This window comes from Apodemus sylvaticus, chromosome 1 (assembly GCF_947179515.1).
Source record: "Apodemus sylvaticus chromosome 1, mApoSyl1.1, whole genome shotgun sequence".
Lineage (NCBI taxonomy): Eukaryota > Metazoa > Chordata > Mammalia > Rodentia > Muridae > Apodemus > Apodemus sylvaticus.
The window spans coordinates 123,204,392-123,232,383 of NC_067472.1; the positions used below are offsets into that span (position 1 = coordinate 123,204,392).

General features: G+C 36.0%; 1 protein-coding gene across 1 annotated transcript; it reads left to right on the forward strand.

Moving 5' to 3' along the window:
* The first annotated feature begins 1,516 nt into the window (after window positions 1-1,516).
* Window positions 1,517-27,686, forward strand: LOC127687082 (vomeronasal type-2 receptor 116-like). The gene is made up of 6 exons (XM_052185388.1): window positions 1,517-1,710; window positions 21,330-21,609; window positions 21,980-22,762; window positions 24,570-24,797; window positions 25,021-25,144; window positions 26,767-27,686. The coding sequence occupies exons 1-6, from the start codon at window positions 1,517-1,519 to the stop codon at window positions 27,684-27,686; spliced, it is 2,529 nt and encodes an 842-aa protein (XP_052041348.1).
* Window positions 27,687-27,992: the final 306 nt, after the last annotated feature.

Genomic DNA, 27,992 nt, shown 5'->3' on the forward strand with positions numbered 1-27,992 from the left:
TGTGCATATGTATATTATGATATCCATTTGCAAAAAAAAAAAAAAACTTGGCTGGACATGGCCTTAGAAAACAACTGCCCTTGGTAGATGCTGGAAGCAACATCGGATTTTACATGATAATATGTAGGTTGATATTTGTTTGTTTGTTTCTTCTTCAGTTTAAGTCAGTGATTTAATCCCTTGGGAAATTGTTTAAGATTTGTATGAAATATCTCTCTTATTTCTGCATGTGAAACTTTCTGTGTTATTCAGTATGTGTGGACTAAAGTTAAAAACAGACACTGTCAGATACAAACACAAAGAGGGGCATATTCACTAGACAACTTTGAGGAAGGAACAGACATACCTGTATAACACATGGGATGAAAAAAGACACATGGGGAATGAAGTAGAGAATTCAAATCTTGGCTAAATTATTCCAAAGGAAATTGTTTTGATTCCATTTGTTAATGTGACCCCAACAATTATTGGTTATTCTTGTATATATCACCTTTCCACAAAACAGATTGCTTTGAGTAAATGCACTTTTTCTAGTCTCATTTCAGTGTCAGAAACATACTAGTATAAAACAGACCTACACATTCCCCATTGGAAAGATATATTCTGTAATGTAATTATAATTACATTTTCATTGTACATTACATTATAATACATAATTTCAATTACATTACATTATCATACACAATTTCAACTGGACAACTTTCAAATGTAAGCATAAATATGTAGGAAAATGACATTGCTGATTTAGAAATTGCTGATCACAAGAAATACCAATACAAAATTAAGACACATTCTATAACTCTAACATGCAGTTCAGTTTCTACTTTGATACTGAGATACTTGATGAGCAAATCTAGGATCAGAAAAAAAATCACGTATTATTCATGTAACATATGCAACTTTAGGGAACTCTGAACAGTAGCAGTCATTCGAATATAGAAGAGTCACACAGTTCTCTTGTTCTCTGGACTCTTAATTAGTGAGAATGCTACTCCCTAGTATGGATATTTCTGGACATGATACCTGTAGGTTTATAAGGAGCTATGGCTATGATAAGCTGTTTTATAAACTTCCATTTTGAAACAGAAGTTGGAATGGCTGATACAATTCACTTAACTCTTTCAAATGGTGATCAGAAAAAGTTTGGTGAACTCAACAGGTTAGTAAACTTTGTTAAGAAGTTTCATGCCTGTGGCCTTCATATCCAGTGACATGGATGGAATTGTCAGATGTAGGGAGGGGAAAGATTATAATTAAACAAAATTATCAACCGCTATTGTTCTCCTGAACACAGACATTCAAATGGAGAGCCCTGGGCCAGAAAGTGTTTAAGAATCCTCCAGAGGAGAACAAGCAGAAAAGAAAGGTACTGAGGATCACAAATATTTTTCTCAGTACTAACTACAATTACAAAAGCAAGACACACAGGTGCACTCCAGCACATTGATACTTGGGCTTCAGCCTAAGTATTCATGCTGCACTTGGCTCAGGCTCAAGGCATAGGGGTGTGATGAAGATGTTATCCTTTATATCTATCTTCCTAATACTGGGGTATATCTTACTTTTGAGTGTAACACATCCCAGGTGCTTTTGGAGAATAAAACAAAATGAAAAAAAGGTTAGATATACAGAGGATGACTGTTTTTTTTACATATATGCAAGACAGGGTCCACTGTTGAATGATTCTTTCAATGGAAATCCAGATATTCAGTAAGTACCTCCTTCATTCATTTCTGTTTATCATAGTTAATAATGTGTATTAAGGCTAAAGATAGGTTGACCATAATTCGCTGTGTCTCCTTACTTGTGTCTACTAAGATCAAACAAAACTTTATTCTGTGTTTGCCTTCTCATTATTTCCATGTTTCTGTATTAGGCATTTTGCTCATGTCTTTAGAATAACATTTGCTAGGCTAAATGACATATACTTTTCAAATTGGTACTAGAGAAATGCACCTAATAGTGATAGTTTTTTTCTTGTTAGTGCTATGCAATGTCCCCAGAATCACAGAGCAAAGCACTCCCCTGAATTTGTTTCTTAGGGGCTACAGGAAAATGATCTTGCAGTGGTCTTCTAGTGTTCCTTTCATTGGTATGGAGACCCTAGTCCCCATACAGAGATGATCTTAATATTCGTGATCTTTGTCCTGGGTATGTTTCTTATACAGATATTTATCTTTTGTTTGGAGAATCTATATATCATCATTTCCTACATGTCATGCTATGATGTGCAGCTGCAATCAGAATAGGAAAAGACTATAACAATTTTGTCTTTTCCTCTCAAGTCTGTTTTATTTGACAGGATGCACACTTGATCATATGGCACTAGTGTTTAAGAGATTCAAGTAACTGACAAACTTATAACAAATGCCATCCTGTCTCATTTTCTATTAGATCATCTAGTTAATGCTTTGTTCATCTATTAGAGAAACATGTTATCCATGTATCACAGAAATGAGTTACTGTGAGTGTTATTGCTGCTTTTTATGATTTATCCTTGAAGTCCCCTTTGTATGAACCTGAGTCCAAGTTTAAGAAAATTTTCCATATATATAGAAAAGTAAACATAGCTTTATTCCATATGCATTTATTTCCAACATTACCTAAATAATTCAAGTTTTCAACTTAGAAATTTGTCAAAGTATTATATACTTTAATAAAAATGACTTAAAATACTTGGAAAAAGAACATATATACATAAAATAATAAAAGATACTATATAAAAATTACAAAAATCATATGAAATAGGAAAACTCTGAAAACATTTCCTTACCATCAGGCATAAAAGCAAATCCCTTCATGATTTTCTTTCTTTTTTTTTGTTTTTGTTTTTGTTTTTATTTATAACCTTCATGATTTTCTATCATTCATTATGGTACAAAAACTATTAGGAAGTATTCAAAAACATTTAGGAAGCAGAATTTAAACTTTTTCCAAAAACTATAATATTATTCTGTCATTAAAATTCTCTAAAATTATAATAAAATTCTTAGATGATACCAACTAAGATACAGGAATATATTATCAACTTAAAAACAAGATGAGCAGCTTTCTATATACATTTACAAATTTGAAAAAAAAATCAAGAAAAAATTTTAATTTACTTTATCTTCCCAAAGTAAGTGAGTGAAATGCCAAGTAGAAAATCCAACCAAAGAGATGAAAATCTATACAACAAATTCTTTAAGACACTAAAGAAAGAAATCAATGTAGACACTAGAAGACATAAAGGTTCTCAATACTCATTGATTTCAAGAAGGAAAATATTGACTCTGCCTAGAGTTTTGTTTATTTTCTATAATCTGATGGTAAGATCTTATTTCTAAAGACAATTTTTTTTATGAAATGTGGAAAAATCAAGTTTGTGATCAACTTAAATCTTTATGCTCACCGACTATCATACATGATATGAAACAGTATTCTGAATGCTACCAAAGAAGAAAGGTTATCATCAATATATCCCAACTAGAGTAACTTCAACCTACAATACCCCAACACTTTTCTTATATTTAAGGCCCACTGGAAAATATGGAATTCATACCTGATGCTGGAAAGCAGCTAAAAAGAGAGGGAGACTAGAGAAGAAATAGTCTTATGTGGAAACTACTTTTTTACTACAAAAATAGAGTAGAAAAATGACTCGTACTATATTGCTATAATCATACATCACTGTACCTCTCCATCCTCGTAAGAGAAGTTAATGGTAATCAACTCAAATACTATAACTAGAAATGTGGAGAAAATGAAAAACTTAGATGTCTTAAATGGGATGTCTTTATTTGATTTTAATGCACTATAGTAAAATAGTATGGATGGCGTGATCTAAAAATTTTATATGTGTTGAAACTTCATTAATGCCCTATGTAATATGTGGTCACTTTTAAAGAAAGTTTCATAGGCTACAGAAAAGAAAATATATTCTTCTGTGTTGGATAGAATGTTCTATAAGTATTGGTCAAAACTATTTGATTCATAACATTATTACATTTTTCTGTTTATTTTATTTTATTTTATTTTTTTGCTGTTTGATTTGGTTTGACTTATATTTGTTACTTAGTCTGTTACATAGATGATCTGTCTTTGGTGAGTGAAGTATTGAAGTCACTCACTATTGCTGTGTTAGGAACAGTGTGTGATTTTAGGAGTTGTGACATTTCCTATAGAATCTTAGGCATCCTTGTATTGTGCATAAGTGTACAGAATTTTAATATCTCCCTAGTATTTTTTCCTTTAATACCACAACTTATTAATGTTTTAAATCACCACGTAGTTTGTTCAATGTCTGTATTGTCATATATTAAAATACCTATCTGTTTGTTTTCTGATCCCTCATATTTAGAATACTCTTTCTATCATTTTACGTTACTGTGATGTCTCTTCATGATGATATGTTCCCCCTCCCCTCATCAGTGCTGCAGAAAAATAAATTCCGATTTTCTAGTAAAATCTATTTCTCTGTCTTTTTAATGAGGAATTAAGATCATCAATACTGGGAGATATTAATGGATGCTATTATTAATATTTCTTATTTTGTTTCTAGGGTGTGTGCTCTTCCCACCTATTTTGACCAATAGTTCTGAGATTATTTACACTTTATGCCCTCTTGGATATAGTTAGCCTTCTCTTCATACATTTTTAAGGTACTTCATCATATTCATGATGACTATTTTGAAATTCTTGTACTTCATTCTAATTGCTTTTTATAGGGGCATATTACAGTAGTGTTGCTGGATTCTGGGAAAAGAATATTGTCTTTGCTGTTTATACTTTTTAACTCTGTAATATATACAGACTTATAGCACTTAAACTCTTTCTTCATGTACATATCTAGTCCTGTCTTTGTTCAATCAACTTTCTTTACTTTGGTTGCTATTGCCCACTCTTGCTACCCACATTGCTAACCAAATATGGAGGCTATATCTCACCAGAATCTAAGGCAATGTGGTGGTTGTAATTTACTGAAAACACCATTATATAGGCAGGCTAGAATGAGAAACTGAGAGGGCGATAGAGAAAAACTTGGGTCATTGGTCTACAACTAGGAACCAAGTACTCAAGAGTTTGTTTAAGGAGAGACTCAAGCAGGCAGGCCAAACCAGGACTGGGATAAGTATAAAGAGAATGGAATGTAGAACAAAGGAAGATGTAGGTCATCCAAGTGTGTGGGCTGTGGGTCTCTGATACAAAGCAGTTCTGTGGTTTTTCAGAGACTCAAAGGATAGAAATAAGAAAGAAAGAAATCCTGAAAAGAGCCATGGAACTCAATGAATGGGTCTCTAAGCATACAGCAAGATGTCAAGTGCATAGAAGATTGCTGTGGGCCTGAGAGACAGGGCTCCTGCCAGATCTAAAAGTATCATAGGCAAAGTATGGAGAAATTGGAATGGAAGGAAGGAAAATGGATAAAGGTCACCACCTGAGTCCCAGCCTAGTCGTTCAACTCTGGATTTCTGATAGTAAATACAGAGTCACAAAGGATGACTAGAGATGGCTCTTTAGGCTTGAAGAAGTGCCCCAAAAGATTCATGGTGTAAAATCTCTGGACTCTGAATTTTTGTGGTTACCATCAAATTTGGTTCATAAGAGGAATCACCAGTTTACCAAGTTTCTGGTCAGGTTATTACACTTCTGAGGTGAATGAGTATTTCTAGGTGTGTCGATTAACAAACAAAGTTTCAAATATGCCACTCTTCTGATGAACTAATTAGAATTTCTATGACTGAACAAAAACTCTTGGTGGCTTCAATAGTTCACTCTAACTTGGAATTGGTTGGTAGATGTAAACCAAAGTTTATTATAAGTGTGTGAGTTCTTTATATTTCCATGATTATTGTAGCTTGGATCTGCAGGTCTGCTCAAATGCTTGCATTGTAAGTTATTTGATTTGGTTTGGCACTGCCTATATGTGGTTCACTTAATTGGTAAATTATGCTATTGGTAATGTATGCTCTCCAATGGAGTTTGGTGATCCCAATTTCATATTATGTTTTCATTTATATTCTAGCCATGATTTGGGTGGTTTGGAAATAACTCTCTCCCATCTTGAATCATGGTCTTAAAAAGCACAAAAGCAATTGACCAAATTCTATTCACATCAACTAAAATCTACAAAACTGTGAGCAGTCTACCTTTTCTACTTTGAAATTGATTCCTTGGAGGATATTGGTGTGAGAGTATAAAACTGTCAAAAAGAGGTATAGAATCCAAATTCACAGTATGGTGTATCTTTTGATTTGTATTTAATACATGAATTATAAAATAAAATATCATTTATATTATTTCTATATTAAATGTGAACAAGCACTAAACAAATTATGTGCATTATTATATACTGCTGCATTGTATTTATTTCTCATTCCTAAACAGCTTTGAAAAATTGTAGGCTAATGCAATTTTTAATTTTGCAATTATATTGTGGTTTTCAACAAATTTTAACTTAAGAGTTTGGTGTGTTAATACTCAGAAAAATGATATATATTTAACTTCTTTGACTTTTTATAGTAAATTCATGGAATAACAGCAATTAAGCCCTTTCTACTGGCTGCTTGATGCAAACTTAAATTTCAGCCTCTTTTCTGAGAGACATATGAAGAAATTAAAGTAAAAGTCATCTTAAAGAATGTGAATATATTTATTGATATTTTTTATTTTAGAAGCAAGTGTTTTGTTTTGGTGCTATAATCCTGAATATAAAGTCTTTACATAAACAATTTAATAAAATTCTTACGTACATGTATACATTGTATAATACCATGTTCAATATGCCAACTTTCACAATTCTTTATTTTACTTTCTTCTCATTGTGCCCATACTCTGGCTTTGGAGAAAAAAAATCTACTTCTTTTAGTCATACATTTTCTTTGTTGTATCTTGTATATCTTAGGAAAATCTTAAATCCAAATCTTGTTTTTCTGTTGTATTGGCATAACCAGGACATGCTGATGTTGGAGAGTTTGGTTCAGACGCTGCCATATTGCCTAGATTTCTGTTAGTAGCATTCCTGCGTTTGCCCTTTGCCATCTTGTTCTCTGGCGTTAGTTGGTCTTGTCTCTGGCTGGTGTTTGAGCCTCCTGTGAGGCTCTAGGGCTATTTCTGCAACACTGGATGACTGGGTTTCCTCTATCGCAGATTGCTGATGTGCTGTCCTCCACTTGGGTGCCCTTGCAGCCCTAGTGTGCCTTGCCCCAGATTGTGTCTGTGAACCAGATGGTACCCGTTTGCTCCTTCAGGGAGTGCTGATGGTGTATGCTGCGGGACCTTTTCCGAGTGATGATCACTCTGCTGGGCAGCCGATCTCCCACCTGGGTTGGTGCACACAAGTCTAGCCTAGCTGCTCAAGCCCTGAGTCTAGGCAAAAGCCTGGCAGGCCAAGGTCCAAGCAAAGTTCCCCTCGGGCTATGAGTGCTTAACTGGTTCTGTCAGGTGGCCCGCCCCCTGAAGGTGCCAGGAGAGTCTGCTGCGCTAACAACATCCTGACCAGGTTGGCACACAGTTGTCCCACCAAGCAGCCCAGGTCTTGGGGGCAGACCAGGGCCTGTTGGGACTAGACCCCCGCTATGTTAGCCTCGGGCTATGACTGTTGGCAGGCTTTACCTGTTGGAACTCTCTGGCATCCCGTAACCAAAATGGCGCATGCACCAGGCCGGGCAAACAACCTCCTGGCCGGGTTGGCACCCCAATGTCCCCCAAACAGCCCAGGGCCTGGGTGCAGGCCAATGCCCTTAGGGCTTTGACCCCCACGATGAAGGCCTTGGGTTATGTTTGTGTACCTCAGGCTGTCTGATCTATCTGGCATCCAAGAACCAAGATGGAGGCGAATTTCTCCCGGAAGATCCTGCTATACCACTCCTGGACATATACCCAGAGGAAGGATACATGCTCCACTATGTTCATAGCAGCCCTATATTTATAATAGCCAGAAGCTGGAAAGAACCCAGGTATCCCTCAACAGAAGAATGGATGTAAAAAATGTGGTATATATACACAATGGAGTACTATTCAGTCGTTAGAAACAATGAATTCATGAAATTCTTAGGCAAATGGATGGAGCTGGAGAACATCATACTAAGTGAGGTAACCCAGTCTCAAAAGATGAATCTTGGTATGCACTCACTAATAAGTGGATATTAACCTAGAACAATGGAATACCCAAAACATAATCCACATACCAAATGAGGTACAAGAAGAACGGAGGAGTGGCCCCTTGTTCCTGAAAGACTCAGTATAGCAGTGTAGGGCAAAATTAGAACAGGGAAGTGGGAAGGGGAGGGTGGGAGAACAAGGGGAGGGAAGGGAGCTTATGTGACTTTAGGGTAGTGGGGGGCCAGAAAAGGGGAAATCATTTGAAATGTAAATAAAAAATATATTGAATAAAAAAAAGGAAAAACTTATGGTGGTTGTGCTTCTGTATGTTGCTTATGTAGACTGATAGATAGTTCTAGTCATTGTCTTATAGAATTCCATTTTTCTTGGGGTCTAAACAATGGTTGTGTTGTGTGAATATCAGAATCATTTGTTGTGTATATCAATCCATTGTTTGGTGACTGCTCAAAATGATTCTATTGCTTGTCTATTGTTCAGAGTGCAGAAAAAATGACTAAGCAGCTCTATATGTACTGACTTGGATTTTCCTCTTGAATTATACTCAAACTTGTTAGAGCTGAATCACCGTGTGATGGTGTCATTTTTGCTTCATGTGGGTTTTCCAAAGTGTTATTCACAGTGTCTGGCCTGATTTACATTCCTATGAACAATACACTGATTCCTTTAGTCCTTCACATATCCACACAAGAATATTTTGCCTTTTGTCTTCTTAGTAATCTATAAAAATAGTATAATAAAGTATCTTCATCTGTCTAATATGTACATTTCATGATAAGTAAATGCATTGTGCATTTTTAATATAGCTACAGGTCATGTGCACTTCCTTTGAGATGTTTTTACTCATGTGATTTTTCCAGTAATTGAATGAATTTCTTGTATTATTTTTAGTTCTTCATATATTGTGGATGGTCTTTGATGATTTAGTAGTTTAAAAGTTTTTAATTCTTAGTTTTCTCTGTCATCATCAATACAGACTTTCCTTATGATCTTTATGAACTAAAGCTTATCAGCTATATGATTTGATGTGGGAATGTTTTGGCAGGAGCGTTGGCATAGCGGCTATGAGGGCATAATGCTCCTTCAGATTTCTGTGTTCTGTTCCCAGAAATCATGTGGATGTTATATAACTTTCTGCTAGTCCAAATTAAAAGGATTCAGCAGTGTATTCAGACTTCTGTGGGTATACATGTGCTACATATATGTAAATGTAAAAAACACTCATATATATATATATATGTATATATATATATATATATATATGAATTCAAATACATGGAAGCTCCCATATGTGTCATAAATAAATTCTCTACACTGCCATACCTCCCACATTTCTCTCCAGAGTCTAATACAATAATTCTCCCTGACCTCCCCATCCATCACTTATCCCCAGACAGCCAGTTAGTCCCATATCAAGAGCACTATATTACATAGTCACTCCTGTCTGTGCTGCAAACAACCTCTAGATGTTCTCTGGGACACAAACTATTTGCCAACACCTTTAGATCCCTCTGTGCGGTATCAAATCTCTCCATGCAGCCAGACCTTCGGCATCCTTCTCCAGTGTCAACCTCTATAAGAGTCCCTGAGACTCACTAGAAAAAAAAAAAAAAACTCTTTCCAACATGACAGGTCTAGCATGGATTTTACATCCAGTGTCCTGGCCTAATCTGACTTCCTATGTCTGTGCTGCACCTTGACTTTAGAATTCTATGGAATCTACCCCCATTTTCTGCCTCCCATAGGTCACCTTCTAAAACATAACTGACCTCTCCAACCACCATATCTTACAAAGGGCTAACCCAATGAGCTTACCTAACAATTCCCATCCACACCAACTTCCTATCCCATCAGACTTTACCTCAGTCCCACAGAGTGCCACAACCTTGTCTTGTCTCCCCAACCTGTGCCACAAATGAACTCTTGGCCTTGGGCAAGAGACTCCCTACCATTCTCCAAGCCCACCAGACACATTCATATCATAAACAACTTTATCACACAACCAAATCCACCAATACAATTAAAGTTTAGACCAAGAAGTACATCTGCAATACCAGTCCAATCTGTACTTTCAACCTTACTTTATTACACCAAGGTTTTTGGTACCTCTAGATCAAACCTGCTTGCACATATTTTATTCTACTATTCTACTGTTTTGCCAAATTCAAATATAGAACTAACAGTAAATGTCCAGATGCCCAGATCTCAAAATAGGAATTCCGACAATATAAAAAAAAAAAAAACAAATATCTCTTTACCAAAACATACCAGTTCTGTTGAAATTTTTGTTAATGAGAATTACTTAGATGATGTCAAGATACCGAATTATTAAAATAATAGCAAATTTTACTTTTAAAAAACCAGTGAGATTGAAGACATAAAAACAAAACAGCTCAAAGAAATTAAGGAAATAAGGTTAAAAGAGAAAAAATGCCTAAGAGAATCCCAGGAAAACAGTAACATAAATCAGGATAGAAATGACAGTCCAGGGTCTCAGAACAGAATTTAGCGATTTTAATTGTTGATTGTTTTATTTTGCTATTATGGTGGTGGTGGTGGTGGTGGTTTATTTTTATTTTTTATTTTTTGTATTAACTCTAAATGTTTTTTACAATCTAGTCATTATCCCCCTACTGGTCTGCCCTCTATCACGTCCTAATCCTATACCTCATTACACTATCTCCAAGAGGATTTCCCCACACCCCAAAGCTTACCCTACCATGCAAGGCCTCCCAATTACCTGGGATCACAAGTCTCTTGAAGAATGGGTGCATCTTCTCTCACTAAGGCCAGATCATGAAGTCCTCTGTTGTATATGTGTGAGAGTCCTGTAAGAGCTGACTGGTTGGTGTCTCTTTGTCTACGAGATCTCAGGGATTGAGGTTAGTTGAGATTGTTGGTCTTCCTATGTGGTTGCACTCTTCCTGAATTTCTAGCCTATCTCTAATTCAACCACAGCGGTCCTCAATTTCAGTCCAAATAGTACCTGCTTCTGCTTCTGCTTTGATCAACTGCTTCTTGGGGCTCTAAGAGGGCAGCCATGCTAGGCTACTATCTGAAAGCAAACCACAGCATCAGTAATACTGTCAAGTCTTGGAGCCTCCCTATGAGATGGATATCAATTTGGACCAGTAACAGGACCTCCTTTCTCTCGTTGTATTCTACATTTTTAATCCTTCAGTTCTTTTAGACAGGAACAACTCTAGATCAGAATTTTGAATATGGATGGCAACCCCATCACACTACTTGATGCCTTATCTTTAACTGGAGGTGTACTCTACAAGGTCCCTCTCCACACTGTTGTGAATTTTACTCCATTTGAGTACTGAGAGTCTCAAACCTCCCAAGTGTCTGGTACATTCTAGATGGTACCCAAACCTCCCACATGTCAAGGTTTCCTGTTTCCAATCTTTCTGTTGGCCTACGTATCTTCACTCTTGTTCCCTCCCCCAATATATGATCATGTTCCCCTTTTCCACTAACTCTTCCCGCCTCTACCTAAATTCCTGCTTCACTCCATGCCTCCATGCAGAGATTGCTTTATTTTCCATTCCAAGTGAGACTAAAGCAACCTCACTTGGACACTTCAACTTCCTAAACTTCTTCAGTTCTGTGGATTAGTATCCTGGGTATTCTGTATACTTTTGCCTAATATCCACTTATTAGTGAATACATACCATGTATATCATTTTGGGTTTTTAGATATGTCAATCAGGATGATATTTTCTAGTTCCATACATTTGCCTGCAAAACACATGATGTCCTCATTCTGAAAAGCTGAGTAGGATTCCATTGTTTTAATAAACCACATTTTCTGTATCCATTCTTTTGTTGTGGGACATTTGGGCTGTTTCCAGCTTCTGGCTGTCACACGGTGTGTTTCTTGTATGCAGCAAAATGCTAGATCCTGCTTGCATATTCAGTCCATTAGCTTTTGTTCTTTTATTGGAGAATTGAGCCCATTATATTGAGAGATAGTAAAGACAGATGATTAATTCCTGTTATATTTATAGTTACAGATTGCATTGCATGTATATGATCTTCTACTTTTGGTTTTATTATGAGATGATTGCTGTTTTATTTTTTATTTTGTGTAGGTTCCCTCCATATCTTGGAATTTTCCTTTTAGAATCCTCTGTATGGACAGATTGCTAGATATTGTTTAAATTTGGTTTTGTCATGGAATATTTTGGTGTCTCCTTCTATCTATGATTGAGATTCTTACAGGGTAGAGTAGCCTGGGCTAGCATTTGCATTCTCTGAGGGCCTGAATGATGTCTGTCCAGGCTCTTTTGGGTTTAAGAGTCTGGTATAATTCTGATACGTCTGCCTTTATATGTTACTTGACCTTTTTCCCTTACCATATCTAATATTGTTTCTTTATTCTATTCAATTAGTGTTTTGATTATGTGGCAGGAGGATTTTCTTTTCTGGTCCAATCTATTTAGTGTTCTATAAGTTCTTTTTTTTTTATTTTCTATATTCTTTGTTTACATTCCAAATGATTTTCCATTTCCCAGTTCCCCCTTCCGCAAAAGTCCCATAAGCCCTCTTTCCTCCACCAATTCCATGATCTACTCCCTTCTACGTCTCTGTCCTGGTACTCCCCTACATTGTTGGCTCAAGCATTTCCAGGACAAGGGAACTCTCCTTCCTTCTTCTTGGGAGTCATTTGATATGTGAATTGTGTCTTGGGTACTCCTAACTTCTGAGCTAATATCCACTAATCAGTGACTGCAGTCCATGTGTGTTCTTTTGTGACTGGGTGACCTCACTTAGGATGATATTTTCCAGAACCAAACATTTGCCTAAAAATTTCATGAATTGATTGTTTTTAATAGCTGAGTAGTATTCCACTGTGTAAATATACCACATTTTCTGTATCCATTCCTCCACTGAGGGAGATCTGGGTTCTTTCCAGCTTCTGGCTATTATAAATAAGGCTGCTATGAACATAGTGGAGCATGTGTTCTTAAATGTCCAGTATGCCAAGAAGTGCTATTGCAGGGTCCTCTGGAAGTGTTATGCCCAGTTTTCTGAGGAACAGAGTGATTTCCAGAGTGGTAGTACCAGCAGTAGAGGAGTGTTCATCTTTCTCCACATCCTTACCAACCCCTGCTGTCTCCTGAGTTTTTAATCTTAGCCATTCTGACTGGTGTAAGGTGAAATCTCAGGGTTGTTTTGAATTGCATTTCCCTAATGACTAATGATACTGAACATTTTAAGGTGCTTCTCAGCCATTCAAAATTCTTCTGGTGAAATTTATTTGTTTAGCTCTGCACCCAATTTTTTAATAGGGATATTTGTCTAACTTAGGAGTCTAACTTCTTGAGCTCTTTGTATATATTGGATATTAGTCCTCTGTAAGATGTAGGGTTGGTGAAGATCCTTTCCCAATTGGTTGGTTGTCATTTTGGCTGCTTGACAGTATCCTTTGCCTTACAGAAACTTTGGAATTTTGTGAGGTCCCATTTGTCAATTCTTGATCTTAGAGCATAAGCAATTGGTGTTCTGTTCAGGAACTTTTCCCCTGTGCCCTTGTCCTCAAGGATCTTCCCCAGTTTCTTTTCTATTAGTTTCAGTGTGTCTGGTTTTATGTGGAGGTCCTCGATCCACTTGGAGTTGAGCTTAGTACAAGGAGATAAGAATGGATCAATTCACATTCTTCTGCATGCTGACCTCCAGTTGAGTCAGAACCATTTGTTGAAAAGGCTGTCTTTTTCCCACTGGATGATTTCAGCCACTTTGTCAAAGATCAAGTGACCATAGGTGTATGGGTTCATTTCTGAGTCCTCAATCCTATTCCATTTTTCTACCTGCCAGTCACTGTACCAATACCATGAAGTTTTTAATATGATTGCTCTGTAGTACTGCTTGAGATCTGGGATACTGATTCCCCCAAAAGTTCTTTCACTGTTGAAAATAGTTTCAGCTATCCTGGGTTTTTTGTTATTCCAGATGAATTTGAGAATTACTCTTTCTAACTCTATGAAGAGCTGAGTTGGGATTTTGATGGGGATTGCAATGATTCTGTAGATTGCTTTTGTCAAGATGGCCATTTTTACTATATTAATCCTGCCAATCCAGGAGCATGGAAGATATTTTTCATTTTTTGAGGTCTTCTTCAATTTCCTTCTTCAGAAACCTGAAGTTCTTCTTATACAGATCTTTCACTTGTTTGGTTAGAGTCACACCAAGATACTTTATATTGTTTGTGGCTATTGTGAAGGGTGTCATTTCTCTAACTTCTTTTTCATCCTGCTTATCTTCTGGGTTTAGGAAGCCTACTGATTTGCTTGAGTTGACTTTATATCCAACCACGTTGAAGTTGTTTATCATCTGTAGGAGTTCTCTGGAGGATTTTTTTTGGGTCACTTAAGTAGACTATTATATCATCTGCAAATAGTGATAGTTTGACTTCTTCCTTTCCAATTTGTATCCCTTTGAACTCTTTATGTTGTCTAATTGCTCTAGCTAGGACTTCAAGAATTATATTGAAAAGATATGGAGAGAGGGGGCACCCTTGTCTAGTCCCTGATTTTAGGGGGATTGGTTCAAGTTTCTCTCCATTTAGTTTCATGTTGGCTACCGGTTTACTGTATATTGTTTTTACTATGTTTACATATGGACCTTGAATTCCTGCTATTTCCAAGACTTTCAGCATGAAAGGATGCTGAATGTTGTCAAATACTTTTTCAGCATCTAAGGAAATGACTATGTGGGTTTTTGGAGTTTGTTTATGTAGTAGATTGCATTAATGGATTTCGATATATTGAACCATCTCTGCATCCCCAGGTTGAAGCCTAATTGATCATGGTGAATGATCATTTTAATGTGTTCTTGAATTCAATTGGCAAGAATTGTATTGAGTATTTTTGTGTTGATATTCATAAGGGATATTGGCCTGTAGTTCTCATTCTTTGTTGGATCTTTGTGTGGTTTTGGGATCAGCATAATTGTGGCTTCATAGAACGAGTTGGGTAGTGTTCCTTCTGTTTCTATTTTGTGGAACAGTTTGAAGAGTATTGGTGTTAGTTCTTCTTTGAATGTCTGCTAGAATTCTGCACTAAAACCAACTGGTCCTTTGTTTTTTTTGGTTGGGAGACTTTCTATGACCCCTTCTATTTCTTTAGGGGTTGTGGGACTGTTTAGGTGATCTATTTAATCCTGATTTAATTTTGGTATTTGGTATCTGTCTAGGACATTGTCCATTTCCTCCAGATATACCAGTTGTGTTGCATATAGACTTTTGTAGTAGGAGCTGATGATTCTTTGAATTTTTTTCAATTTCTGTTGTTATATCTCACTTTTCATTTCTAATTTTGTTAATTTGGGTACTATCTCTGTGCTGTTTGCATAGTCTGGCTATGGGTTTCTCTATCTTGCGGATCTTTCTCAAAGAACTGATTTTGTTAATTCTTTGTATGGATCTCTTTGATGATTTCCTGTCTTCTAGTCCTCCTGGGTGAATTAGCATCTTTTTGTTCCAGGGCTTTCAAGTGTGCCATTAAGCTGCTAGTGTATGCTCTCTCCGTTTTCTTTTTGGAGGCACTCAGGGCTATGAGCTTTCCTCTTAGCACTGCTTTCATTGTGTCCCATAGATTTGGGTATGTTGTGCCTTCATTTTCATTAAATTCTAAAAACTCTTTGATTTCTTTCTTTATTTCTTCTTTGGCCAAGGTATCATTTAGTTCAGCCTCCTTGTGTATGTGAGCTTTCTGTTGATTTTGTTGCTATTGTAGACCACTCATATTCCATAGTGATCTGATAGGAGGCATGGGATTAGTTCAATCTTCTTACATTTGCTGAGGTTTGTCTTGTGACCAATTATATGGTCGATTTTGGAGAAGATACCATGAGGTGCTGAGAAAAAGGTATATTCTTTTGCTTTAGGGTGAAATGTTCTATAAATATCAGTCAAATCCAATTGGTCCAACGCTTCAATTAGTTTTACTGTGTCCCTACTTAGTTTCTGTTTTCCTGTTCAATCCATTGAGGATTGTGGAGTGTTGAAGTCACCCACAATTATTGTGCTAGGTGCAATGTGTGCTTTGAGCTTTAGTAAAGTTTCTTTTATGAATGAGGGTGCCCTTGCATTTGGTGCATAGATTTTCAGAACTGAAAGTTCTTCTTGGTGGATTTTTCCTTTGACCAGCAAGAAGTGTCCTTCCATGTCTCTTTTGATGACTTTAGGTTGAAAGTCAATTTTATCTGATATTAGAATGGCTACTCCGGCTCCTTTCCCGAGACCATTGCCTTGTAAAATTGTCTTCCAGCCTTTTACTCTAAGGTAGTTTTTGTCTTTGACATTGAGGTGTGTTTCCTGTATGCAGCAAAGGGGCCATGGATGCAAATATCAACAAATGAATATGAGAGATGGAAGAAAGAATCTCAGATGCCGAAGATGCCATAGAAATCATTGACTCAACAGTCAAAGAAAATGCAAAATGCAAAAAGCTTGTATCCCAGAAACATACAGAGTTGCAGGTCCCAGTCTCAATGAATACATCTATGAAACAATCACTGAACCCACACTCTTGAAGCATTGCAGAAAAGGGGACAGAAAGGTTTAAAAAAAAACAGAGGATCAGAGAGTTTTACTCTGAGACTGTGTTTCCCTTATGAATGTCAGAAGCTACACCAAAAAAATTTCATAGGCATTCCTATCTAAAATCAGATAAAGAAGAAAAACATCATATACAGGGTAAAATATAGGGGTGGGAAAGGTTCGCAAGCCTCAGTACTAAATGAAGAACTACAGGTAATTCATGAATGCTGAAAATGAGAATATTGTTCTCTAGGAAAGAGCACACCCATTGTTTATCCAATATCAAGTAGTAAACCCCAAGTACATACAAATAACTTTATATAACATATTTAGGAGAATATATTTATATTCATATAAATAAATATGTGTGACATGGAAAGAACAATACTTAAGTTCATATGCATAAACAAAAATTCAGAATAGCTAAAACAACCCTATATAATAAAGCAAATTCTGAAGTATCATTATCACTTATTTCAAGTTCTATTATAGAACTCAAACAGAGTCTTTGGCCAATGAAATATAATCATAAGCCCAGACATAAATGCACACACTTATGAATACCTATTTTTTTAAATAGAAAAAACAGAAATATAAAACAGGAAAAGTAAAGCATCTTCAAAAATTGTGCTAGTGTAACTGGAAATTGTCGTGTAGTAGGTTACAAGTGGAGCCCCATCTATCATCCTACACTAAGGTCAAGTTCAAGTGGATCAAATACCTGACCATAAAACCAGATACGCTGAACCTGGGAGGAGGGAAATTGGAGAATAGCCTTGGAGGCAAATACCACAAGAAACAGCATCCTGAACAGAAGAACACCAACAATGTAGGCACAAAGACAGAAATTAGTAAATGGGAGTTCATAAAATGGAAAAGCTTCTGTAAGGCAAAATACACCATCAATAGGGCAACATGGCAGCCTGCAGAATGAGTAAATATTTTCACAAACTACACAGCTGACAGAGGGCTAGCTTTCAAAATACATAGAGAATTCAAAAAACTAGATATGAAAAAAGCAAATAATTCAATTTAAAAAGGAGACTGTTGGAGCTGGAGTTCAATTAAGAGGTTGGTTCAATTAAGAGGACTGGCTGCTCAATTGTTAGCAACTACATGGTTGCTGTAAACTGAGTGTAATTCTGGTGCCCAGGCATGCAGTAGCCCTGATAAGTATAAGACATGCAAATGGTATACAAACATACATGTAGGCGAGCACCTAATCAACTTTTAAAAAAAAAAAATTAAGGCTGTGGTAAAAGTAGTGGAGCAATTATAACAATGGACAATCAGATTGGTTGAGGTTGAGACACATCCCCTGAGAGGGAACCCACCCCTAACATTGCCTGAAAGGCAATGGCCCAGAGATTGTATATCCTGGTGACCTAGAATAGAGCCAACCACATCTGGCAAAAGATATGCGACAATGAATATATGACACAATGAATTTTAAAGATGTGAGCAAACTGTGAAAAATGGTGGTTCTTGAAGAAGGAGAATGGAGAATGATATATAATACCAAAAATAAATGTGGAAATAATATTCAATCTAATGTGTTCATGTAACTTAAATGTGTAATTCCAAAATAAGACAAATACATTAATTCAAAAATAGCTTGTTTGGGAAATAACTCTATGATTAAAGATATCAAAAACTCATAAAAGTTTAACAGAAATGGCTTATTTCAGACACTCAACAACTAGGATGAAACTGACCCATCTCAGAATGGCAAGAAACAGGAAAACAAGGAAACACGTTAGGCCTTTATGAATGTAAAAGAAATTGTAAGATATAAAGCTATAAAAACACTCTAGAAAATTTTTTAAGCAAAGAAAACAGAAAATTAAAAGATATGGGCATTGTTCATGTAACAATGATATTAACATCAATTAATATATAACAACAATTTGGATCTAGTGCAGTTTAATATGTTATATATTCATAAAATAATACAAAATACACAGACAATACAAAAATATAAGCATTCGAGAACAATTTTGTACAAAGTCAAAACAACCAAGATAGCCTTTACAGACTGTCAATGTATGGGTCCAAAGGTTTTCTTATAGTAACTTAAAAACAAAGTTGTGCAAAGTTCAGAGCCATTGATGTTCTTCAAATGAAGGGGTCCTCAAATTCTTTACTAAAAGGAACATGCTCAGATGATATTAACCTTCACTTTTACATGAAGCAATACATATACAAAATGAAATGTGATCTATATCATAAATCTGAAGAAAACATAGAAGAAGCTGTTGCTTGCATCTAGGGCTATCATTGACATTTAGATCCCTGTTTGTGTCAACAACATCTCCTTCAGAAATGCTGGGCAGTGAAAAGTGCAGTAGTTTGCTGTTTCCATTGGAGCCACTCCCATTGCTGGCTGCTTCCTGCCTGGAATCTTCACTAATCAGAACCAAGAAGTTTTCAGGAAGCCCTGGCTATCTCAGGGATTGCCACTAGCTACTCACAGAGGTGTTATATATCAACCTGCCTATACTATCTCTTTGTAATACAGGACTCCTTGGGCAACATGGAAATGCCATTCCATGCAATAACAAGGTAGTTCAGTCAGTGGGAGTAATGTGAGAGATGTTGGCCCCAGGCAAATATTTTATTGTTGTAGTCATGGGAAATATTCTACGATGTAGTACTATCTCTCATTAGAACTATGGGAATATATGCCTGATCTCTACTTCTATAGAGACTCTGAGAGTATTTAGAAAGAAGAGTAAGATGCTTCTGAGAAGGATGTAGTCAAAAGGTACTGGACTTTGCCAGCTACTAAATACACCATTGCACAGCCAGAGAAGAGGGCAAGTACCCTCTGTAAAAGTTCAGTAGTACCTTACTGAAGACTGGAGTACCCAGCCATCAACACAGGTCACCAGCTCTCATAGTGCAGAACATTGAGTGGATTGAAACCACCATTGAGTAGTCCTGAGCTCATCTACAAATACCTGACCAAAGGGTAGAATAGGTGGATATAAATAAAGTTGCTAAAATCTTGAAAAAAAACATAATTGAGGGTCAATACAGTAATATTCAATTAAGTATAAAACATGTTAATGGAATCCAAGTACCCTGTAAATGTACTCCTCAGCTTATTGTTTTCCTCAGTTTTTATCACTCAAAATTGTACAGCCACAGGTACTTAAAAGGAAAAATTTTTATGGAATGAAGAGGGAAGAATAAGAAATGTTACGCTAGTTGCATTGCCTATGAATCCAATAACCTTCTAAGAGTTGCATATTTGGAAGATTTAATTAGTCATTTCTCATTTACTAAGTTACTAAGTTAGCTAGTAGTAATTTTGTAGGTAAAAACATCAAAATTTCGTAGCTGATAGAACTCATTCATTTTCTACTTACATTAAATAGTTGAATTCCAAGAAAGCAAAGAGTAGATTCAGTACTGGCTAACACCTACATTCTAGTTCATGGACAGCATATGGACCCCTCACTATGTTCAAGGAAAACAATGGTGAACCATATCAATTTTCAAAAAAAAATATTTTGAGTGATATCTACCTAAATTGGAGAGGGAGGGAGGGATCTGGGAGGGAAAGTAGACAGGGCAGGGGAGAGGAGGGAACAACAGAACCTGATCTAGTATTGGGTGAGAGAAAAGGACTGAAGCCCTGAGGGCCAGAGAAAGAATGAAAACAGACAACCTCTGGAGAGAGGAGGTAGTGGGACTGTCCACAATGCACCAGAGACCTGGGAGTTGCGAGACTCTCAGGACTCTCAGATGAAATGTCTGACAGTAGAGAGAGAAAACTCACAGAGCCTACCTCCAGCAGGAAGACAGGGCATAAAATGAGGGAGAGGAGGGCCATCCTACAGTCACAACTCTGACCCATAACTATTCCTGTCTGAAAGTATTACTGGGATGGAAATGAAAAGGAGCCTTAGGAAAAGAAGGTGCAGGGATAGGCCAAAATTGGGATCAAGCTCAAGGGGTATGGGGGGATCCCAAGACCTGACACTATTACTGTGGCTATGGAATGCTCACATAAAGGGATGTAATATGACTGCACTGCAGAAGACCCAACAAGCAGTTGAAAAAGTCAGATGCAGATATTTGCATCCAACCAATCAAAAGCATCTAAACCCTGTTGTTGAACTAGGGAAGGCTGAAAGAAGTTGAAGAGAAAGGTGACCCTAGAGGAGGACCAGGAGTCTCAATAAATCTGGACCCCTGATATCTCTGAAACACTGGACCACCAAACAGGCAGCATATACCAGCTGATATGAGGCCACCAACACACATACAGTAGATGACTACCAGGTCTGCATTCATTCAGAGATGATACACTTAACCCTCAAAAGACTAGAGGCCCTAGGAAATTTAGAGGACAGGTGAGGTGGGGAATTGGAAAATCCATGTGGGGGCATGAGGTGGAAATGTGGTATGGGATGTGGAATAGTTGGAAGGTAGGCAAGGGGGGATAAAATATGGAGTATAAAATAATGGATAAATAATTAATTTTAAGAGAAAGAAATATTCTTATATTCTTCCACAGATTTCACATCTTCACATACCACAGGCATGAAACCTGTGTCACCATTGAAATTGGTCAGGGAAACAGAATTCAGTAATAATCACTGTAGTGATTATGTAATATAAGTTTAACAAGTTTGGAACCTAAACTCTAGTGGTCTCTGTGTTCTGTTTTCAGATTGACAGCTATGAACATCCACTTGATTTTTTCTCTATTTTTTGCTATCAAAAAAATAAACAGGAACATTCATATTTTACCCAATGTTTCACTGATGGTTAAAGTATACTGTGCCAAAAAGGAAGATCTACAAACAATTTCCATGTTCTCAAACAGAGATCCAATTATTCCTAACTACAACTGTAAACATGAAAGACAATTGTTAACTGTACTTACAGGACCAGGGTGGTTTTCATCTGTTATACAGGGGCCACTTCTATACATTTTTGCAGTACCACAGGTGAGGTTACATGGTGATTGTAATGAAAGTGTCTCCTTTCCTGCCAACTTTGTGAGTACCAAGACAGATTGGAAGGCATAAACTGGCTTTATTCCTGTTATCAATCACAGGTTCAAGCACTAATTCTCGTTTTCTGGCATGTACATGACATCTTTATTAGAAATAAATGTGAAAGAGTAGAAATGTCAAGTTTGTAATGTAAGATAGCCTTATAAGTATTTTTTAAGAAAAATCACAACAAAGGTAGAATTGCAATAACTATATAAAAAATGTATGCTTCCTAAAGTTCTCAGATATTAACTGGCGTTCTTAGAAAGACTGGAAATCATGCATGCTATTTCTTCATGTTTTTTATGTTTTTGTCCTTTAGCTCTACTATGGGCCATTTCATCCTCTCCTGAGTGACCAGGAGCACTATCCTTACTTGTACCAGATGTCTCCAAAGGACACATTTCTGGCCCTGGCCATGATGGCCTTGGTAGTTCATTTTAGCTGGAACTGGGTGGGACTAGTCATTTCAGATGATGAGCCAAGCATTCAGTTTCTCTCAAATTTGAGACAAGAGATGCACAAACACAGAGTCTGTTTAGCCTTTGTGAATATGATCATACAAAATACACAATTACAAAGGAAAAGAGCTGAAAAGTATTACAACCAGATCTTGATGTCATCAGCAAAAGTTATTATCGTTAATGGTGACTCAGACACTCTAACTGTACACTTTAGACTGTGGCAACATTTAAGCATTAAGAGACTCTGGATCACCACCTTAGAGTTGGATGAGAAAACAGTTAAAGGAGACGTCCTTCTTACCTCCTTTCATGGGATCTTCATTTTTTCACATCCACATTCTGAGATTCCTGGATTTAAAAAATTCATCCAGTCAGTGAACCCGTCCAACTTCAATGAAGATACTTCCCTTGCTAGATTATGGTGGATGTATTTTAACTGTTCATTGCCATCTCATTGTAAGACACTGAAAAATTGTTCAACCAAAATCCTACTAGAATGGTTATCCAGGCACCAGTTTGAAGTGTCCATGAGTGAGGCAAGTTACAACCTGTACAATGCTGCCTACACTATAGCCTATGCACTTCATGAAATGCTTATTCAACATACAGAACATTGGCAAAAGAATATTTACTCCTGGAAGGTAATAGTATTCCCACTTAATACTATGAAGTGCCAACATAAGACTCAAAGTTTACCATACGTTCTAAATATAAGTATCCTCCAAAATTTTCTCCCCAGTGGGTTTATTTCTGTACCCTTTGCTGCATATAATATAAACATGGTTATTGGTATGAATTAACATCAAGAGACAACAGCATACTGGAAACATTAGAATCAATGTTATGGGATATTTGCCACAATAGTAAGACCCTGTTGCTGAAGACACTCATAGTAATCACATACAACATAGAGAGATCAATCTGGTACTCAGTTGGAATCTCCACCATTACTGACTAGCCTTTGCAGTGCTGGAAGGTACTTATCCGACCACTGCAAGCAAAGAGAAATCACCAATTTCTTGATGTTAGAAATTCTGAAATCTATAATAATGGTATGCCAATAAGATTGTGCCACAAATATTAGTCAGTTATCCAACCTAAGCCCATCTTTATCATTTGATTTATGATCCACTCCATAAGATTGTACCCATACCTGACACTGTTAGTATAGCCAAAAATCCTAGAATATATTAGGGCATGGGATCAAGGAAAAGTTGTATTCTGCTAAATGAGCATACAATATGACAACTCTTAATGACGTGATACTACACACCTACAGATCAGGGCATCACTCAACCCTAATCAGAGAAGTTTCTTCTTGCATAGGTAATAATTAATATAAAGACCCACAACTTTACAGTGCAGAGTGAGAGATTTTGAAGGAATTATCCCTAAATGGAATATCTTTATCACACCATTACCCTCAGAGATCGTGCATCTATGTCAAAAAGGGGATAGAAAAATGTAAGAGTCATTAGTGGCTGAAGATTTTTAAGAAAACATTATTTTATAATCAGAAAAGGAAAGAAGCATATATAAACCCAGAGAAATTATGGTAGTATACACAAGACCTCCAGAGCGTTAACCAGACAAAATTCTAGCACAAATATGAAGTGAACACACATTTCCACCTTTGAAAATGATGTTATTTATAGTTGATATCATCCTTTAGAAGTAAAATCAATTTTCTTCAATGGAATGACACTGCATATACAAGCTAATCTTCATAGAAGACCCCATGCTCAAGAGCTAGCCAGCATGAATTGAACTTCATTCTTTTTTTTTTTTGGCTTATTTTTTGGGGATTGGGGATTTTTAAGAGTGAGAGAAAAAACAGGAAATTGTATGTGTTGAGATAGAGGAAAGAAGGGAGAGGTGTTAAGGAACTGGAAAGTATATGACAAAATTATACTGAATAAAATTCTCAAAAAAAATTATAAAGGAAAGAAAAAATTCAAGTTGCTAAATTTTGCCCAGTATATTTCCAACATATACACATTTTTACATAATAAACATTTGAAACAAAGTTTGTACATAGCAGCAAGAAGCAGAAATGTCCTTTAAATGATGAAGAGTCTGTTGGTGGTTAAAATGAAGAGCTTATTAGCTTATATAAAGTAATTCTGCAACTGTATTTATGTACTAAGGAACTCTACTCATTAGCTGATGGTGTGATAATACTGATGAAAGAAAAGAAGTTGATAATATCTCACTCTCCATGAATATTACTAAGATGTGACTGTTGTAAGCCATTAACTCCATTGTGAAACTTATATTTCTAATCCATAATGATATTTAATTCTAGTTGAATACTATTTTATTGTATTGAGGGCTACGAATAATGTCACAGTTTAGAATACATAAATGAAATTAGAGGCATTCTGATTTTGAGATTATCTTTCTGAATGTGCATGCATAGTTGAGACTACAAAAATATATTTATTTCAGATGGTCCCTTTCCTGGAGAACAATAAATATATAAATCCTTCTGGATATCAATTCAAAATGAAACAAAAAGGGAAACTGGATTCAGAATATGACATTCTCTATGCTATGAATCTTCTACCAGGTGTTGGATTTAATGTGAAAATTGCAAAGTTTTCCCAAGATTTTCTGCATGGTCAGCAACTATATATACCTGAAGATATGATAAAGTGGTCTGTAGACATTAGACAGGTGAGTTAAACTTAACTATTATTCATAACTATAAATAAATATAACTTATTCATAATTTGTATCACAAAACATATCATAATACGTTTATAATATTATTCTAAAGAACAAGAAAATATCACTTTTTGTAAATGAAGAATATTTTTCATAGACCTGACTGCAAATCACATCTTTATTGTAGAATATGACAAACTCCTTTTATTAACATGTAGTTAAATTTTATTAGACAATACCTTCTGTATGCAGTATGCCCTGCAGTGTAGGATTCAGAAAATCCCTTCAGAAAGGAAAGGCTGTCTGCTGTTTTGATTGTACTCCATGTCCAGAAAATGAAATTTCCAACATGACAGGTAATTGCATGCATTACCAATTAATAGGCTGCATGTTTGGAATAGGTGACTTTGTCAGCCAATATCTAGATGAGTTATTAAAAATTCATTATATTTCAGTTCATAATATTACATAGAATCTAGAAATTTTATAAGTAGTGGTATCTACCTTGTCTCAAAAGTCACAGAGAAATTTTATATGTGATTTAATTGGTAGTACATCAGGTAACTGACACACATAATACTTATTGTAGGAGTAATAGAAATAAATAAACAATAAAACCAAACTTTAATATCAAGACCAGTGCATAAATAGTTCAATAAAATTTTAACATAAGCAAAGTAGAAATAGATGTAGTACTCAGATATAAAAACAATGCATTAGAATGAATGTTCAACATTACCTTGGGCAGTGGCAGTACATATCTTTAATCCCAGCACTCACATTAAGAATGGCAGAGATATATGAATCACTGTGAGTTCAAGACCAATCTGATCTACAGAGTGAGTTCCATTACCAACAAAGCTACACAGACAAACAATGGTTTGAAAATACAACAAAAACAACCCAAAAGAATGTTCAGCATTTTTGCCTATGCAACATAGTGAATAATGCAAGAAAAAGTTGAAATGAATAACATATTGAAATATTGCAGCAAAAAATGTTTATTCACATTGCCCTAAGACAAATATATTAAAGCAAAATTAATTAATGGAACACATTGTCTTTGTCAGTTCAATACAGAATAAAATAATACTGCAATTCTTTTAACTTGTCAATTGCATTGTTTTTATTACATTGTAATGGTTCCAAAAATCAGAAAAATAATCAATTTGTTGATTTCTAACATTGTGACCCTTTAATATAATCCTTAATATTGTGGTAACTAGTCCACAAACCACCATAAAATTATGTTATTGCTATTTCATGACTGTAAATTTGCTACTATTATGAATCATAATGTAAATAAAAATCTGTGTTTTCCAGTGGTCTTAGGCAACCACTGTAAATGGTTAATTCAACCTCCAAAGCACTGAAAAGTACTACATTGCCTACATGCTAAGATAACAGTTTAGAAAAATTAGATGAACATAAAATAACTGAATAATAGTGTATGATGCTGATAGAAAGACTGATATTACAAACCTTGAACTGGATATGGTTTTCCAATTCAATTGAAATTTTAAAATTGAATGTACTGCAGTGGAAATTTCAAGATAATTATGGAAGATAATTATACCCACCTAGGATTATGTGGCATTGCTTGTAATTAAGGGATGGTAAACATTTCTGTATTGGTGCTTTCTCATTAAGGAATTGTCCTTTGAGTTGACTAACACTCAAATGTAATTTTAAAAAGTTATGAATATATGATGTGTTCTAGTCTACTAAAATTCTCACAAGGAAACATAAAACAAAAGAGATTTTTTTTAAGATGTAGTGACATCAGGTGCTAATTGCTTCATGAGATTTTGCCTTCTGAAATAGTGCTAACTATGGTTTTTAAAAGCAAATTTTCAAGAGTATGCATGGCCAACAAATAATATCAATTTGGTCAAGATTTTTCAATGCATTAATTTAAAATTTATGAGAAATATAGAGAAGAAAAATAAAACTGATGATAGTTCCTTTCCTGTGCCAGACATGGATCAATGTGTAAAGTGTCCAAATGATCAGTATGCCAACATAAAACAAACTCACTGCCTCAAGAAAGTTGTGACCTTCCTGGCATATGAAGACCCCTTAGGAATGGCTCTGGCATGTTTGGCCCTGTGCTTCGCTGCTCTCACAGTTGCTATACTCAGTATATTTTTGAAGCACCAAGACAATCCCACTGTCAAGGCAAATAACCGACTTCTCAGCTACATTCTGCTCATCTCTCTCATATTTTGTTTCCTTTGTTCCTTGCTCTTCATTGGCCATCCCCATATGGCTACCTGCATCCTGCAGCAGACAATATTTGCAGTTGTTTTCACTGTAGCAGTTTCTGCTATTTTGGCCAAAACAATTACTGTAGTAATGGCTTTCAAGATCACTGATCCAAGAAAAAAGATGAGACAGATGTTAGTAACAAGGGCACCTAACTATATTATTCCCATCTGCACCATGATCCAAATTATTCTCTGTGGAATGTGGCTAGGAACATCTCCTCCATTTGTTGATACTGATCCACACTTTGAACACGGCCACATCATCATTGTCTGCAACAAGGGTTCAGTTATTGCCTTCTACTGTGTCATGGGTTACTTGGGCTTATTAGCCCTAGGGAGTTTCACTGTAGCTTTTCTGGCCAGAAATCTGCCTGATAGATTCAATGAAGCCAAGTTTCTGACATTTAGCATGCTGGTCTTCTGCAGCGTGTGGATTACTTTTCTTCCTGTCTACCTTAGCACCAAGGGAAAGGCGATGGTGGCTGTGGAGATCTTTTCCATCTTGACTTCCAGTGCAGGGTTGCTTGTTTGTATTTTTTTTCCAAAATGCTTTACAATTTTATTAAGACCAGAGGTGAATTTTACTCAAAAGTTCAGTGGCACACATTCTGAAATTGAAAATACCCCTTAAATTTTAGTAATGTCTTAATTCTACTAATCTATGAAAAGTTATTTTTATGAAGATGTCAAAAATACAAGCTAGAGAAAAAATAGTATCTTCAACAAATGGTTATTGTTAAATAAAATAGCTAGATATGGAAGAGTGAAAATGGATCCATATTTATCACTATGCATAAGACTCAACTACAAATATATTAAATACATTAAACAAATAGCATATCTTTTAATCTGATACAAAAGAAAGTGGGAAATAATCTTGAATTCATTGGTTAGGAAAAGGTTTTCTGTATGGGACTCTGATAGCATGGGTACGATG